The sequence below is a fragment of the Benincasa hispida genome, chromosome 1 (genome assembly GCF_027475165.1).
Source record: "Benincasa hispida cultivar pf3 chromosome 1, pf3_genome.v1.1, whole genome shotgun sequence".
NCBI lineage: Eukaryota > Viridiplantae > Streptophyta > Magnoliopsida > Cucurbitales > Cucurbitaceae > Benincasa > Benincasa hispida.
Genome location: NC_143478.1, coordinates 52,789,862 through 52,808,692, shown reverse-complemented (window position 1 = coordinate 52,808,692; position 18,831 = coordinate 52,789,862). Strand labels below are relative to the sequence as shown.

General features: G+C 35.7%; 1 protein-coding gene across 1 annotated transcript in view; it reads left to right on the top strand.

Moving 5' to 3' along the window:
* Window positions 1-1,998, top strand: part of LOC120083456 (alpha-1,4 glucan phosphorylase L-1 isozyme, chloroplastic/amyloplastic) — a 7,307-nt gene extending 5,309 nt beyond the window's left edge. Inside the window, exon 11 of the mRNA XM_090313530.1 lies at window positions 1,957-1,998. Coding sequence (XP_090169656.1) covers window positions 1,957-1,998 — 42 coding nt within the window. The remainder of the gene's footprint in view (window positions 1-1,956) is intronic.
* Window positions 1,999-18,831: the final 16,833 nt, after the last annotated feature.

Sequence of the window (18,831 nt, the reverse complement as noted above, 5' to 3'; positions counted from 1 at the left end):
AAAGTTCGTTCTTTTCGGACTCTTTCTCGATCTTTTATGCCTAAGTTCGTCCATAATGGTACAAAACTACTTTCCCGGGTTCATATGTACCTTTTGAACCAAACTTCGTCCAATTTTTTAGCCATAGCAGACTTCCCATTGTAGAAATCCAAAGTTCGTCCTTTCCGGATTCTTTCTTGACCTTTTGTGCCTAAGTTCGTCCACAATGGTACAAAACTACTTTCCAGGGTTCATAAGTACCTTTTGAGCCAACTTTCGTCCAAATTTTTAGTTATAGAAGACTTCAACTTGTAGAAATTCAAAGTTCGTTCTTTTCGGACTCTTTCTCGACCTTTTCTACCTAAGTTCATCCACAATCGTACAAAACTACTTTCCAAAGTTCATAAGTACGTTTTGACCAATCTACGTCCAAATTTTTTGTCATACTAGACTTTCACTTGTAGAAATCCAAAGTTCGTTCCTTTCGAACTCTTTCTCGATCTTTATTGCCTAAGTTCATCCACAATCGTACAAAACTACTTTCTAGAGTTTATAAGTAATTTTTGAACCAAACTTCGTTCAAATTTTTAGTCATAGAAAAATTCAAGTTGTTGAACTCCAAAGTTCTTCCGTTTCGGACTCTTTCTCGTACTTTTGTTCCCAAGTTCGTCCACGATGGTACAAAACTACTTTCCAGGGATGATAAGTACCTTTTGAACCAAACTTCGTCCAAATTTTTAGTCATGGCAGACTTTCACTTGTAGAAATCCAAAGTTCGTTCTTTTCAGACTCTTTCTCGACGTTTTGTGCCAAAGTTCGTCCACAATGGTACAAAAATACTTTTAAGGGTTCATAAGTACCTTTTGAACCAAACTTCGTCCAAATTTTTAGTCATAGTAGACTTTCACTTGTAGAAATAAAAAGTTCGTTCTATTCAGACTCTTTCTCGACCTTTTGTGTCTATGTTCGTCCACAATGGTACAAATCTACTTTCCAGGGTCATAAGTACCTTTTGAACCAAACTTCGTCCAAATTTTTAGTCATAGCAGACTTCCACTTGTAAAAATCCAAACTTCTTTCTTTTCGGACTCTTTCTCGACCTTTTGTGCCAAAGTTCATCCACATTAGTACAAAACTAATTTCTAGGGTCCATAAGTACCTTTTGAACCAAACTTATCCAAATTTTTAGTCATATCAGACTTCCACTTGTAGAAATTAAAAGTTCGTTCTTTTCGGACTCTTTCCCGACCTTTTGTTCCTAAGTTCATCCACAATGGTACAAAACTACTTTCTAGGGTTCATAAGTACCTTTTAAACAAATTTCATCCAAATTTTTAGTCGTAGCAGACTTTAACTTTTAGAATTTGTAGAAATCAAAAGTTCATTCTTTTCGGACTCTCTCTCGTCCTTTTGTGCCTAAGTTCGTCCACACCAGATCAAACTTCTTCCAAATTTGGAATTGTAGCACATTTTGACAATTAGAAACCCAAAATTTGTCCTTTTCAATCTCTTTCTTTACCCTTTGTGCCAAAGTCACCCGCATAGGTACAAAATCCCTTTCTGGAGTTCATAAGTACCTTTTGAACTATACTTTGACTAAATTTTTACTTGGGGCACATTTTGAAACGTAGAAACCTGAAGTTCGCCATTTTGGACTTTTTCTCCACTTTTTGGTCCTAGGATCATCAATATAGGTACTAACTCCTGACCGGAGTTCATAAGTAACTTTTAAACCAAACTTCAACAAAATTTGTTCTAAGAGCATATTTGGACACGTAGAAACCCAAAGTTTGTTCTTTTCAGTATCTTTCAACCGTTTGTGCAAAAATTCGCCCGCATAGGTATAAAATTCCTTTCTAGGGTTCATAAGTAGATTTTGAACCGTACTTTGGCCAAATTTTAACTTCGAGCACATTTCAAAATGTAGAAACCAGAAGTTCACCATTTTTGGACTGTTTCTCGACGTTTTGGTCCCAGGTTCATCAATATAGGTACAAAACTTCTGACCAAAGTTCATAAGTAGAGTACCTTTTGAACCAAAGTTCATCCAAATTTTTAGTCATAGCAGATTTCCACTTGTAGAAATCCAAAGTTCGTCCTTTTCGGACTCTTTCTCGACCATTTGTGCCTAAGTTCGACCACACTGGTACAAAACGACTTTCTAGGATTCATAAGTGTCTTTTGAACCAAACTTCTTCCAAATCTGGACTTGGAGACATTTCGACAAGTAGATACCTAAAGTTCGTCCTTTTCAGTCACTTTCTTTACCCTTTGTACCAACGTTCGTCCACATAGGTACAAAACTACTTTCTAGGGTTCATAAGTTTTGTACCAGTGTGGACGAACTTAAACAGAAAAGGTCGAGAAAGGGTCTGAAACGGACGAACTTTGGATTACAACTTGTCGAAGTCTGTTATATTTAAAAATTTGGACGAACTTTGGTTCAAAAGGTACTTATGAGCCTTGGAAAGCATTTTTGTACCTATGTGGACGAACTTTTGCACAAAGGGTAAAAAAAAAGAATAGAAAGGATGAACCTTGGCACAAAATGTCAAGAAAGAGTCTGAAAAGGATGAACTTTGGGTTTCTACTTGTCGAAATGTGCTTCAAGTCCATATTAGGACGAAGTTTGGCTCAAAAGATATTTATGAAGCCTGGAGAGGAGTTTTGTACCTTTGTGGACGAACTTTGACACAAAAGGTCAAGAAAGGGTTGGAAAAGGACCAACTTTGGATTTCTACGTGTCGAATTGTGCTCTTAGTCAAAATTTGGTCGTAGTTTAGTTTAAAAGTTATTTATGAACCCTGGATAAGAGTTTTGTACCTGGATGAACTTTGGACCAAAAGGTCAAGAAAGAGTTAGAAAATGACGAACTTTGGGTGTCCACTTGTCGCAATGTGCTCCAATTCCAAATTTGGACGAAGTTTTATTCAAACGATACTTATAAACTCTGGAGAGGAGTTTTTGTACCTGCGTGCATGAACTTTGAAACAAAAGGTCGAGAAAGATTCCAAAAATGACGAACTTTGGGTTTCTACGTGTCAAAATGTGCTCTCAGTCCAAATTTGGTCGAAGTTTGGTTTAAAAGTTACTTATGAACTCTGGTCAGAAGTTTAGTATCTATATTGATTAACCTAGGACCAAAACATCGAGAAAGATTCCAAACATTGCGTACTTCAGGTTTCTACATTTCGAAATGTGCTCTAAGTCAAAATTTGGTAAAAGTATAGTTCAAAAGGTACTTATGAACTTCAGAAAGGGATTTTGTACCTATACGGGTGACTTTGGCACAAAGGGTAAAGAAAGAGACTGAAAAGGACAAATTTTGGGTTTCTAATTGTCAAAATGTGCTTCAAGTCCAAATTGTGAATAAGTTTGGTTCAAAAGACACTTATGAACCCTGGAAATAAGTATTGTACTAGTGTGGACGAACTTAGATAGAAAAGGTCGAGAAAGAGTCCGAAAAGGACGAACTTGAGACTTCTACATGTCGAAGTCTACTATATTTAAAAATTTGGACAAACTTTGGTTCAAAAGGTACTTATGAACCCTGGAAAGTATTTTTGTACCGATGTGAATGAACTTTTGCACAAAGAGTAAAGAAAGAGACTAGAAAGAATGAACCTTAGGACTAAATGTCAAGAAAGAGTCTGAAAAGGACGAATTTTGGGTTTCTACTTGTTGAAATGTGCTTCAAGTTCAAATTAGGACAAAGTTTGGTTCAAAAGATACTTATGAAGCATGGAAAGGAGTTTTGTACCTGTGTGGACGAACTTTGACACAAAAGGTCAAGAAAAAGTTGGAAAAGGACGAACTTTGGGTTTCTACGTGTCGAAATGTGCTTTCAATCAAAATTTGGTCGTAGTTTAGTTTAAAAGTGATTTATGAACCCTGGATAAAAGTTTTGTACCTCTATGGATGAACTTTGGACCAAAAGGTCAAGAAAGAGTCCAAAAATGAAGAACTTTGGGTTTCTACTTGTTGCAATGTGCTTCAAGTCCAAATTTGGACGATGTTTTGTTCAAATGATACTTTTGAACTCTTGAGAGGAGTTTTTGTACCTGCATAGAGGAACTTTGACACAAAAGGTCGAGAAAGAGTCTAAAATGGACGAACTTTAGGTTTTTACGTGTCAAAATGTGCTCTCAGTCCAAATTTAGTACCTATATTGATGAACTTGGGACCAAAACGTCAAGAAAAAGTCCAAAAATAGCGAATTTCAGGTTTCTACGTTTCGAAATGTGCTCCAAGTCAAAATTTGGTCAAAGTATAGTTTAAAAGGTAATTCGAACCCTAGAAAGGTATTTTGTATCTATGCGGGCCAACTTTGGCACAAAGATAAAGACAGAGACTGAAAAGGACAAAATTTGGGTTTCGAATTGTCGAAATGTTCTTCAAGTCAAAATTTGGAAGAAGTTTGGTTCAAAAGACACTTATGAACCCTGGAAAGCATTTTTGTACCTATGTGAACGAACTTTTGCACAAAGGGTAAAGAAAGAGACTAGAAAGGATGAACCTTGGCACTAAATGTCAAAGAGTCTAAAAAGGACGAATTTTGGGTTTCTACATGTCGAAATGTGCTTCAAGTTCAAATTAGGACGAAGTTTGGTTCAAAAGATACTTATGAAGCCTGGAGAGGAGTTTTGTACCTGTATGGACGAACTTTGATACAAAAGGTTAAGAAAGAGTTGGGAAAGGACGAACTTTGGGTTTCTACATGTCGAAATGTGCTTTCAGTCAAAATTTGATCGTAGTTTGGTTTAAAAGTTATTTATGAACCCTAGATAAGAGTTTTGTACCTCTATGGATGAACTTTGGACCAAAAGGTCGAAAAGAGTCCAAAAGTTACGAACTTTGGGTGTCCACTTGTCACAATGTGCTCCAATTCCAAATTTGGACGACGTTTTGTTCAAACGATACTTATGAACTCTGGAGAGGAGCTTTTGTACCTGCGTGCACGAACTTTGACACAAAAGGTAGAGAAAGAGTCCAAAAAGGACGAATTTTGGGTTTATACATGTGAAAATGTGCTCTCAGTCCAAATTTGGTTGAAGTTTGGTTTAAAAGTTACTTATGAACTCTGGTCAGAAGTTTAGTACCTATATTGATTAACCTAGGACCAAAACATCGAGAAAGAGTCCAAAAATGGTGAATTTCAGGTTTCTACGTTTTGAAATGTGCTCCAACTCAAAATTTGGTCAAAGTACAGTTGAAAAGATACTTATGAACCCTAGAAAGGAATTTTGTACCTATGGGGGCAAACTTTGGCAAAAAGGGTAAAGAAAGAGACTGAAAAGGACAAACTTTGAATTTATAATTATCGAAATGTGCTTCAAGTTCAAATTTGGAAGAAGTTTAGTTCAAAAGACACTTATGAACCCTGGAAAGGAGTTTTATACCAGTGTGGACGAACCTAGACAGAAAAGGTTGAGAAAGAGTCATAAAAGGACGAACTTTGGATTTTTACATGTCGAAGTCTGCTATATTTAAAAATTTGGACGAACTTTGGTTCAAAAGGTACTTATGGTAAAGAAAGAGACTAGAAAGGATGAACCTAGGCACAAAATGTCAAGAAAGAGTCTGAAAAGGACGAACTTTGGGTTTCTACATGTCGAAATGTGCTTTCGTTCAAAATTTGGTCATAGTTTGGTTTAAAAGTTAATTATGAACCCAGAATAAGAGTTATGTACCTCTATGGATGAACTTTGGACCAAAAGGTCAAGAAAGAGTCTAAAAAAATGACGAACTTTGGGTTTCTACTTGTCGCAATGTGCTCCAAGTCCAAATTTGGACGAAGTTTTATTCAAATGATACTTATGAAGCCTGGAGGGGAGTTTTGTACCTTTGTGGACGAACTTTGACACAAAAGGTCAAGAAAGGGTTGGAATAGGACGAACTTTAAGTTTCTATGTGTCGAAATGTGCTTTCAGTAAAAATTTGGTCATAGTGTGGTTTAAAAGTTATTTATGAACCCTGGATAAGAGTTTTGTACCCTATAGATGAAATTTGGGCCAAAAGGTCAATAAGTGTCCAAAAAGTTACTTATGAACTCTGGTAAGAAGTTTAGTACTTATATTGATGAACCTTGGACCAAAACGTCGAGAAAGAGTCCAAATATAGAGAACTTCAGGATCTACGTTTTGAAATTTTTGCGAAGTCAAAAATTGGTGAAAGTATAGTTCAGAAGGTACTTATGAACTCCAGAAAGGGATTTTGTACCTATGCGGGTGAACTTTTGCACAAAGGGTAAAGAAAGAGACTAACAAACTTTAGGTTTCTAATTGTCGAAATGTGCTTTAAGTCCAAATTTGGAAGAAGTTTGGTTCAAAAGACACTTATGAACCCTGGAACGGAGTTTTGTACCAGTGTGGACGAACCTAGACAGTAAAGGTCGAGAAAGAGTGCGAAAAGGACGAACTTTGGATTTCTACATTTCGATGTCTACTATATTTAAACATTTGGACGAACTTTTGCACAAAGGGTAAAGAAAGACACTAGAAAGGATGAACCTTAGCACAAAATGTCAAGAAAGAGTCTGAAAAGGACGAACTTTTGGTTTCTACTTATCAAAATGTGCTTCAAGTCCAAATGAGGACAAAGTTTAGTTTAAAAGATACTTATGAAGCCTGGAGATGAGTTTTTTACCATTGTGGACGATCTTTGACACAAAAGGTCAAGAAAGAGTTGGAAAAGGATGAACTTTTGTTTTCTACGTGTCGAATTGTGCTTTCAGTCAAAATTTGGTTGTAGTTTGGTTTCAAAGTTATTTATGAACCCTGGATAAGAGTTTTGTTCCTTTATGGATGAACTTTGACACAAAAGGTCGAGAAAGAGTCCGAATAAGATGAACTTTCGTTCAAAAGACACTTATAAACCCTGGAAAGGAGTTTTGTACTAGTGTGGACGAACCAAGACAGAAAAGGTCGAGAAAGAGTCCAAAAAGGACGAACTTTGGATTTCTACATGTCGAAGTCTGCTATTTTTAAAAATTTGGACGAACTTTGGTTCAAAAGGTACTTATGAACCCTGGAAAACATTTTTGTACCTATGTGGACGAACTTTTGCACAAAGGGTAAAGAAAGAGACTAGAAATGATGAACCTTGGCACAAAATGTCAAGAAAGAGTCTGAAAACGATGAACTTTGGGTTACTACTTGTCGAAATGTGCTTCAAGTCCAAATTAGGACGAAGTTTGGTTCAAAAGATACTTATGAAGCTTGGAGAGGACTTTTGTACCTGTGTGGATGAACTTTGACACAAAAGGTCAAGAAAGTGTTGGAAAGGGACGAACTTTGGGTTTCTACGTGTCGAAATGTTCTTTCAGTCAAAATTTGGTTGTAGTTTGGTTTAAAATTTATTTATGAACCCTGGATAAGAGTTTTGTACCTCTATGGATGAACTTTGGACCAAAAGGTCAAGAAAGAATCCAAAAATGACAAACATTGGGTTTCTACTTGTCGCAATGTGCTCCAAGTCCAAATTTGGACAAAGTTTTGTTCAAACGATACATATGAACTCTGGAGAGGAGTTTTTGTACCTGTGTGGACAAACTTTGACACAAAAGGTCGAGAAAGATTATGTAAAGGACAAACTTTGTGTATCTTTGTGTCAAAATGTGCTATTAGTCCAAATTTGGTCGAAGTTTGGTTTAAAAGTTACTTATGAACTCTAGTTAGAAGTTTAGTACCTATATTGATGAACCTGGGACCAAAATGGCAAGAAAGAGTCCAAAAATGGTGAACTTCAGGTTTCTACATTTCGAAATGTGCTCCAAGTCAAAAGGTATTATGAACCCTAGAAAGAAATTTCGTACCTAAGCGGGCGAACTTTGGCATAAAGGGTAAAGAAAGAGACTGAAAAGGACAAAATTTGGGTTTCTAATTGTCGAAATGTGCTTCAAATCAAAATTTGGAAGAATTTTGGTTCAAAAGACACTTATGAACCCTGGAAATGAGTTTTGTACCAGTGTGGACGAACCTAGACAGAAAAGGAAGAGAAAGAGTCCGAAAGGACGATCTTTAGAATTCTTCATGTCAAAGTCTGCTATATTTAAAAATTTGGACGAACTTTGGTTCAAAAGATACTTATGAATCCTGGAAAGCATTTTTGTACCTATGTGGACGAACTTTTGCACAAAGGGTTGAAAGAGGCTAGAAAGGATTAACCTTGGCACAAAATGTCAAGAAAGAGTCTTAAAAGGACGAACTTTTGGTTTCTACGTGTCGAAATGTTCTTTTAGTCAAAATTTGATCGTAGTTTGGTTTAAAAGTTATTTATGAACCCTAGATAAGAGTTTTGTACCTCTATGGATGAACTTTGGACAAAAAGGTCAAGAAAGAGTCCAAAAATGGCGAATTTTGGGTTTCTACTTTTTGCAATGTGCTCCAAGTCCAAATTTGGACGAAGTTTTGTTCAAACGATACTTATGAACTATGGAGAGTAGTTTTTTTTTTACCTGTGTGGACGAAGTTTGACACAAAAGGTCGAGAAAGAGTCCGAAACGGACGAACTTTGGGTTTCTACTTGTCAAAATGTCCTTTCAGTCCAAATTTTGTCGAAGTTTGGTTTAAAAGTTAATCATAACTCTGGTGAGGAGTTTTTGTACCTGCATGGACGAACTTTGACACAAAAGGTGAAGAAAGAGTCTGAAAAGCTCAAACTTTGGGTTTTTACGTGTCAAAATGTGCTCTCAGTCATAATTTGGTCCAAGTTCTGTTAAAAGTTACTTATGAACTCTGATCAGAAGTTTAGAACCTGGGACCAAAACATCGAGAAAAAGTCCAAAAATGGCGAACTTCAGATTTCTATATTTCAAAATGTGCTCCAAGTCAAACTTTTGTAAAAGTATAGTTCAAAAGGTACTTATGAACCCCAGAAAGGAATTTTGGACCTATGTGGACGAACTTTGGCACAAAGGGTAAAGAAAGAGACTTGAAAAGGACAAACTTTCGGTTTCTAATTGTCGAAATGTGCTTCAAGTCCAAATTTGGAAGAAGTTTGGTTCAAAAGACACTTATGAACCCTAGAAAGAAGTTTTGTACCAATGTGGTCGAACTTCGATAGAAAAGATCGAGAAAGAGTCCGAAAAGGGCGAAATTTGGACTTCAACATGTCGAAGTCTCCTATATTTTAAAATTTGGACGAACTTTGGTTCAAAAGGTACTTATGAACCCTGGAAAGCATTTTTGTACCTATTTGGACGAACGTTTGCACAAAGGGTAAAGAAAGAGACTAGAAAGGATGAACCTTGGCACAAAATGTCAAGAAAGTGTCTGAAAAGGACGAACTTTAAGTTTCTACTTGTCGGAATGTGCTTCAAGTTCAAATTAGGACGAAGTTTGGTTCAAAAGGTACTTATGAAGCCTGGACAGGAGTTTTGTACCTATATGGACAAACTTTGACACAAAAGGTCAAGAAAGAGTTGAAAAAGGACGAACTTTGGTTTCTACGTGTCGAAATGTGCTTTCAGTCAATATTTGGTCATAGTTTGGTTTAAATGTTATTTATGAACCCTGGATAAGAGTCCAAAAATGGCGAACTTTAGGTTTCGAGAAAGAGTCCGAAACGGACGAACTTTGGGTTTCTACATGTCAAAATGTCCTTTCAGTCCAAATTTTGTCGAAGTTTGGTTTAAAAGTTAATCATAACTCTGGTGAGGAGTTTTGTACCTGCATGGACGAACTTTGACACAAAAGGTGAAGAAAGAGTCTGAAAAGCACAAACTTTGGGTTTTTACGTGTCAAAATGTGCTCTCAGTCATAATTTGGTCCAAGTTCTGTTAAAAGTTACTTATGAATTTTGGTCAGAAGTTTAGTACCTATATTGATGAACCTGGGACCAAAACATCGAGAAAAAGTCCAAAAATGGCGAACTTCAGGTTTCTATATTTCGAAATGTGCTCCAAGTCAAAATTTTGTAAAAGTATAGTTCAAAAGGTACTTATGAACCCCAGAAAGGAATTTTGGACCTATGTGGACGAACTTTGGCACAAAGGGTAAAGAAATAGACTGAAAAGGACAAACATTGGGTTTCTAATTGTCAAAATGCGCTTCAAGTTCAAATTTGAAGGACTTTGGTTCAAAAGACACTTATGAACCCTGGAAAGGAGTTTTGTACCAGTATGGACGAATTTAGACAGAAAAGGTCGAGAGAGAGTCCGAAAAGGACGAAATTTGGAAAACATGTCGAAGTCTGCTATATTTAAAAATTTGGACGAACTTTGGTTCAAAAGGTACTTATGAACCCTGGAAAGCATTTTTGTACCTATTTGGACTTCAGGTCTCAAAGTGTCGAAATGTGCTTTCAGTTAAAATTTTGTCGTAATTTTATTTGAAAGTTATTTATGAACCCTAGATAAGAGTTTTGTACCTCTATGGATGAATTTTGGACCAAAAGATCAAGAAAGAGTCCAAAAATGATGAACTTTGGGTTTCTACTTGTGGAAATGTTCTCCAAATTCAAATTTGGACGAAGTTTGGTTCAAAAGATACTTATTAAGCCTAGAGAGGAGTTTTGTACCTATATGGATGAACTTTGACACAAAAGGTCAAGAAAGAGTTCGAAAAGGACGAACTTTGGGTCTCTACATGTCGTAATGTGATTTCAATCAAAATTTGTTCGTAGTTTGGTTTAAAAGTTATTTATGAACCCTGGATTAGATTTTTGTACCTCTATGGATGAACTTTGGACCAAAAGGTCAAGAAAGAGTCCAAAAATGGCGAATTTTGGGTTTCTACTTTTTGCAATGTGCTCCAAGTCCAAATTTGGACGAAGTTTTGTTCAAACGATACTTATGAACTATGGAGAGTAGTTTTTTTTTTACCTGTGTGGACGAAGTTTGACACAAAAGGTCGAGAAAGAGTCCGAAACGGACGAACTTTGGGTTTCTACTTGTCAAAATGTCCTTTCAGTCCAAATTTTGTCGAAGTTTGGTTTAAAAGTTAATCATAACTCTGGTGAGGAGTTTTTGTACCTGCATGGACGAACTTTGACACAAAAGGTGAAGAAAGAGTCTGAAAAGCTCAAACTTTGGGTTTTTACGTGTCAAAATGTGCTCTCAGTCATAATTTGGTCCAAGTTCTGTTAAAAGTTACTTATGAACTCTGATCAGAAGTTTAGAACCTGGGACCAAAACATCGAGAAAAAGTCCAAAAATGGCGAACTTCAGATTTCTATATTTCAAAATGTGCTCCAAGTCAAACTTTTGTAAAAGTATAGTTCAAAAGGTACTTATGAACCCCAGAAAGGAATTTTGGACCTATGTGGACGAACTTTGGCACAAAGGGTAAAGAAAGAGACTTGAAAAGGACAAACTTTCGGTTTCTAATTGTCGAAATGTGCTTCAAGTCCAAATTTGGAAGAAGTTTGGTTCAAAAGACACTTATGAACCCTAGAAAGAAGTTTTGTACCAATGTGGTCGAACTTCGATAGAAAAGATCGAGAAAGAGTCCGAAAAGGGCGAAATTTGGACTTCAACATGTCGAAGTCTCCTATATTTTAAAATTTGGACGAACTTTGGTTCAAAAGGTACTTATGAACCCTGGAAAGCATTTTTGTACCTATTTGGACGAACGTTTGCACAAAGGGTAAAGAAAGAGACTAGAAAGGATGAACCTTGGCACAAAATGTCAAGAAAGTGTCTGAAAAGGACGAACTTTAAGTTTCTACTTGTCGGAATGTGCTTCAAGTTCAAATTAGGACGAAGTTTGGTTCAAAAGGTACTTATGAAGCCTGGACAGGAGTTTTGTACCTATATGGACAAACTTTGACACAAAAGGTCAAGAAAGAGTTGAAAAAGGACGAACTTTGGTTTCTACGTGTCGAAATGTGCTTTCAGTCAATATTTGGTCATAGTTTGGTTTAAATGTTATTTATGAACCCTGGATAAGAGTCCAAAAATGGCGAACTTTAGGTTTCGAGAAAGAGTCCGAAACGGACGAACTTTGGGTTTCTACATGTCAAAATGTCCTTTCAGTCCAAATTTTGTCGAAGTTTGGTTTAAAAGTTAATCATAACTCTGGTGAGGAGTTTTGTACCTGCATGGACGAACTTTGACACAAAAGGTGAAGAAAGAGTCTGAAAAGCACAAACTTTGGGTTTTTACGTGTCAAAATGTGCTCTCAGTCATAATTTGGTCCAAGTTCTGTTAAAAGTTACTTATGAATTTTGGTCAGAAGTTTAGTACCTATATTGATGAACCTGGGACCAAAACATCGAGAAAAAGTCCAAAAATGGCGAACTTCAGGTTTCTATATTTCGAAATGTGCTCCAAGTCAAAATTTTGTAAAAGTATAGTTCAAAAGGTACTTATGAACCCCAGAAAGGAATTTTGGACCTATGTGGACGAACTTTGGCACAAAGGGTAAAGAAATAGACTGAAAAGGACAAACATTGGGTTTCTAATTGTCAAAATGCGCTTCAAGTTCAAATTTGAAGGACTTTGGTTCAAAAGACACTTATGAACCCTGGAAAGGAGTTTTGTACCAGTATGGACGAATTTAGACAGAAAAGGTCGAGAGAGAGTCCGAAAAGGACGAAATTTGGAAAACATGTCGAAGTCTGCTATATTTAAAAATTTGGACGAACTTTGGTTCAAAAGGTACTTATGAACCCTGGAAAGCATTTTTGTACCTATTTGGACTTCAGGTCTCAAAGTGTCGAAATGTGCTTTCAGTTAAAATTTTGTCGTAATTTTATTTGAAAGTTATTTATGAACCCTAGATAAGAGTTTTGTACCTCTATGGATGAATTTTGGACCAAAAGATCAAGAAAGAGTCCAAAAATGATGAACTTTGGGTTTCTACTTGTGGAAATGTTCTCCAAATTCAAATTTGGACGAAGTTTGGTTCAAAAGATACTTATTAAGCCTAGAGAGGAGTTTTGTACCTATATGGATGAACTTTGACACAAAAGGTCAAGAAAGAGTTCGAAAAGGACGAACTTTGGGTCTCTACATGTCGTAATGTGATTTCAATCAAAATTTGTTCGTAGTTTGGTTTAAAAGTTATTTATGAACCCTGGATTAGATTTTTGTACCTCTATGGATGAACTTTGGACCAAAAGGTCAAGAAAGAGTCCAAAAATGACGAACTCTGGGTTTCTACTTGTTGAAATGTGCTCTAAGTCCAAATTTGGACGAAGTTTTGTTCAAAAGATATGAACTATAGAGAGGAGTTTTTGGGCCTATGTGGACAAACTTTGACACACAAGGTCGAGAAGGAGTCCGTAAAGGACGAACTTTGGTACAAGTAGTAAAGAAAGAGATTATAAAGGATTAACCTTAGCACAAAATATTGAGAAAGAGTCTGAAAAGGATGAACTTTGGGTTTCTACGTGTGAAAATGTGCTCTCAGTCCAAATTTGGTATAAAAGTTACTTATGAATTATGAACAGAAGTTTTGTGCCTATATTGATGAACTTGGGACCATAACGTCAAGAAAGAGTCCAAAAATGACGAACTTCAGGTTTCTACTAATGTGCTCCAAGTTAAAAATTGGATAAAGTATAATTCAAAAGGTGCTTATGAACCCTAGAACGAAATTTTGTACCTATGTGGATGAACTTTGGCACAGAGGGTAAAGAAAGAGACTGAAAAGGACGAACTTTGGGTTTCTACTAATTGAAATATGCTCCAAGTCCAAATTTGGAATAATTGGGACACTTTGGGTTTCTACATGTCGAAATGTGCTTTCAGTTGAAATTTGGTCGTAGTTTGGTTTATATTTATGAACCCTGGATAAGAGTTTTGTACCTCTATGGATGAACTTTGGACCAAAAGGGCAAGAAAGAGTCCAAAAAAGACAAACTTTGGGAGTCCAAAAAAGACGAACTTTGGGTTTCTACTTGTCGCAATATGCTCCAAGTACAAATTTGTACGAAGTTTTGTTCAAAAGATACTTATGATTTGTGGAGAGGAGTTTTGTATCTGCGTGGACGAACTTTGATACAAAAGGTCGAGAAAGAGTCCGAAAAGTACGAACTTTGGGTTTCTACGTGTCAAAATGTGCTCCTAGTCCAAATTTGGTCGAAGTTTGGTTTAAAAGTTACTTATGTACTTTGATCAATAGTTTAGTACCTATATTGATGAACTTGGGACCAAAACATCAAGAAAGAGTCCAAAAATAGGTTTCTACGTTTCGAAATGTGCTCCAAGTCAAAATTTGGTCAAAGTATAGTTCAAAAGGTACCTATGAACCCTAGAAAGGAATTTTGTACCTATGTGAGCGAACTTTGGCACAAACGGTAAAGAAAGAAACTGAAAAGAACAAACTTTGGTTTCTAATTGTCCAAATGTGCTTCAAGTCCAAATTTGGAAGAAGTTTGGTTCAAAAGACACTTATGAACTCTGGAAAGGAGTTTTGTACCAGTGTGAACGAACTTAGACAGAAAAGGTCGAGAAAGAGTCTGAAAAGGGTGCACTTTGGATTTTTACATGTCGAAGTCATAATGAATCTAGAAATTCATATTCATTCACATATTTAATTTTAAATGTATCAACTTATGATAATGTATTTACATTTATGGAGGTTCATGTAAGTAGTTGAAGAGTTTTTGTTGAACCTAATCAACCAGGTGAAAGGTTGCGTCCTTTCAAGTTGTCTTTTTAATTATTATAAATACTTATGTACTTTTGTCATTTAAAAGAAAAACACTTTGAATTTGAATGAAATTTCATTAGAGTTTATTCTCTCAAGCTTTATGCTTTTTCTTTGTATTCTTGTGTTTAGAATGTATGTATTAGAACTTTCATTCTAGTTTGATCAATTAGATTGTGGAGAGTTCGAAATCTTGAAGTTAGGAACAAGTTCTCCTTTCTTCTTGATCATCGATCAATCTTTCAAGTCAAATCTATTTAGCTTTCTTCGGGTTGCTTACTAAATAGTTAATTGGGGTTATTCTTATTACTGATGTGGAGATTCATTTTGTTTAGGGGGAGTTCTCAAACGTGATTGAGGTAATTCCTCTTTATCATTTGGTATCAGAGCTTTGGCTCTAAACAGATTATATCTTTTTTTGTTATCCTTTCCATGCTATCTTCTTTCTTTCTTTAAATCATTTCATTCGTTTCCATTTTCTCTTGTAGACTTCATATTCTCATTTAGTTTTCTTACTTTGTACACTAAGCTTGTAAAAAAAAAGTTTGTGAAAAAAAAAAGAAAAAAAAAGTGTTTTATTGTTTTCTTGTGACCTTTAATCTTCTTTTATTTCTTTCATATTTCAATATACTTGCTGGAAAAATTAGAAAAAGAAATTGTCTTTGCGTCTTTCCATAATTTTAAAAAAAAAAAAACTTCGAGATTTTTTGACTTTTCGCATTCTAGACTATATTGGAATTTCTTGCATGATTCTCACAAGAATACTATCAGATTTGCTGAAATCGAGATAGTAGAAGTCTTATGATATGTCTCATCGAAGAAGAAATTGTCATCGACTTACGACAATGGTGATAATAAGAATCTTAGAGAAAGTTTGGCTGAGTTGCACCACTCCAAGGCCAATTGAATGAAACATTGAAGTTGCAAAAGCTTGAGAAAGAATCATGCCGCACGAGCCATTGAAAATCAAGAAGATAGTCAATTGCCGGAAATTGATCAACCAATTTGAAATGATGAAGTTCATCCACAAGTCAAAAAGGAAGATTCCATTGGTGACGTTATGGAAATGAATGACGGTGATCATCAAAGTTTGAGAGATGAATTAAAAGGTAAAGTAGTTATAGAAAGTGTGGAGAAATTTGAAGTATGTGTTGTATATAACACCATAACAAATTCTCTAGAGAAAAGTGAGGGCAGTGTGGAAAATGAGAAAATATCAAAAAGTGAGACATTAGATTTGAAAGAAAAAGAAGAGAGTGTGATTAAGAGTGGAGGTGAAGGAAAATATTCATGTGAAAAAAATCATGGGAGTAGTTTTCCAACTGACGTTCTTTCCTATTTTTTTCCTTGTGTTTTATATACTACATTGAAGACACAATGGGAGATGGCCAAGTTTGAAAATTTTCATCAAAGACGATTGGGGTGGAGTGTGCTACAAAGAAATTTCACATTTGATTTTGGAGGAGACAAGACTTTAAAACTTCTCTCCAAAGTTCGAGAAGATGATTACAAAGTTGCGTTACAAGGTCATCTAAGATTCGAGGACAAATCTTCTCGAAGAAGTGGAGAATGATAAGAAAATAATTGGCAATGATTGGGAGCTGGAGCATAAAAGGCTTACTTCCAAATTAAGCTTCCAAGTATGAAAAAGTTACAACCCTTCAAGAATCAAGACCACCAAAAGTCAAATGAATCTAGAAATTCAGATTCATTCACATATTTCATATTAGATGTATCAATTTATGACAATGTATTTATATTTAAGGAGATTCATGTATGTAGTTGAAGAGTTTTTGTTGAACCTAGTCAATTAGGTGAAAGGTTGCGTCCTTTCAAGTTGTATTTTCAATTATTATAAATACCTATGTACTTTTGTCATTTAAAACAAAAACACTTTGAATTTGAATGAAATTTCATTAGAGTTTATTCTCTCAAGCTTTATGTTTTTTCTTTGTATTCTTGTGTTTAGAATGCATGTATTAGAACTTTCAATCTAGTTTGATCAATTAGATTGTGGAGAGTTCGAAATCTTGAAGTTAAGAATAAGTTCTCTTTTCTTCTTGATCATCGATCAATCTTCCAAGCCAAATCCGAAAAGATTAAGGTTGCTTACTAAATAGTTAATTGGGGTTATTCTTATTACTGTTGTAGGGGTTCACCTAGTTTAGGGGAAGTTCTCAAACGTGATTAAGGTAGTTCTCTTTATCAGAAAAGGTTGAGAAAGAGTTCGAAAAGAACGAACTTTGGATTTCTACATGTCGAAATCTGCTATATTTAAAAATTTGGACGAACTTTGGTTCAAAAGGTACTTATGAACACTGGAAAGCAATTTTGTACCTATGTGGATGAAGTGCACAAAGGATAAAAAAAAAGGCTAGAAAGGATTCCTTGGCAAAACATGTCAAGAAAGAGTTTGAAAAGGACAAACTTTGGGTTTCTACTTGACGAAATGTGCTTCAAGTCCAAATTTGGACGAAATTTGGTTCAAAAGATACTTATGAAGCCTGGAGAGGCATTTTGTATCTGTGTGGACGAACTTTGGATTTCTACATGCCGAAATGTGCTTTCAGGCAAAATTTGGTTGTAGTTTGGTTAAAAAGTTATTTATGAAGATAAGAGTTTTGTACTTCTATGGATGAACTTTGGACCAAAAGGTCAAGAAAGAGTCCAAAAATGATGAACTTTGGGTTTCTACTTGTCGCAATGTGCTTCAAGTCTAAATTTGGATGAAGTTTTGTTCAAACAATACTTATGAACTCTGGAGAGGAGTTTTTGTACCTACGTGGAAGAACTTTGACACAAAAGATCGAGAAAGAGTCCAAAAATGACAAACTTTTGGTTTCTACGTGTCAAAATGTGCTCTTAGTCCAAATTTGGACAGAAGTTTAGTACCTATATTGATGAATCTGGTACCAAAACGTTAAGAAAGAGTAAAAAATGGCGAAATACATTTCGAAATGTGCTCCAAATCAAAATTTGGTCAAAATATAGTTCAAAAGGTACTTATGAACCCTAGAAAGGAATTTTATACCTATGCGGGTGAACTTTGGCACAAAGGGTAAAGAAAGAGACTGAAAAGGACAAACTTCTGGTTTCTAATTGTCAAAATGTGCTTCAAGTCAAAATTTGGAAGAAGTTTGGTTCAAAAGAAACTTATGAACCCTGGAAAGAAGTTTTGTACCAATGTGGACAAACATAGACAGAAAAGGTCGAGAAAGAGTCCGAAAAGGACGAACTTTGGATTTCTACATGTCGAAGTTTGCTATATTTATAAATTTGGACGAACTTTGATTCAAAAGGCACTTATGAACCCTGGAAATAATTTTTGTACCTATGTGGACGAACTTTTGCACAAAGGGTTAAAGAGTAGAAAGGATGAACTTTGCCACAAAATGTCAAGAAAGAGTCTGAAAAGGACGAAGTTTGGGTTTCTACTTGTTGAAATGTGCTTCAAGTCCAAATTAGGACGAAGTTTGGTTCAAAAGATACTTGTGAAGCTTGGAGAGGAGTTTTGTACCTGTGTGGACGAACTTTAACACAAAAGGTCAAGAAAGAGTTGGGAAAGGACGAACTTTGGGTTTCTACGTGTCGAAATGTGCTTTCAGTCAAAATTTGGTTGTAGTTTAGTTTAAAAGTTATTTATGAATCCTGGTTAAGAGTTTTGTACCTTTATGGATGGAAAGAGTAAAAAATGATGACCTTTGGGTTTCTACTTGTCGAAATGTGCTCGAAGTCCAAATTTAGAAGACGTTTTGTTCAAAAGATACTTATAAATTGTGGAGAGGAGTTTTTGTACCTGTGTGGTGATACCTTGTAGAAATACAAGTTATTCATACTGCCTTATCTAGATATTGCGGCCAAAAGATAGTAAATATGCATCGATTCTATGAAAATTAGCTTAGGAATACAATAATTATAAATTATCGCAATTACACCCACTAACACCATCAAGATAGTAGAAAAAGATATTTCTACTCTGTTTTTCAGGAAACCAAGTGACTGCTTGCGATCAAGGCTCAGCGAGAAATTGAACAACGCATCTCCATCACATTGCACCGGTCAATCAACAATTAAGAGACAATTAACCCAATGACGGCACAATACGACAGTCGATCCAGAGCTGTATTTCAACTGCATGTGGTGATAAAAACAACACCGCATTCGAGCACACGATCGAAAGATGCAGCTGAGCAACGCAAACGTGGAGGATTGTGACACGTATACAACTAACCGTTGTGCATATTTGACGGTCTAATTT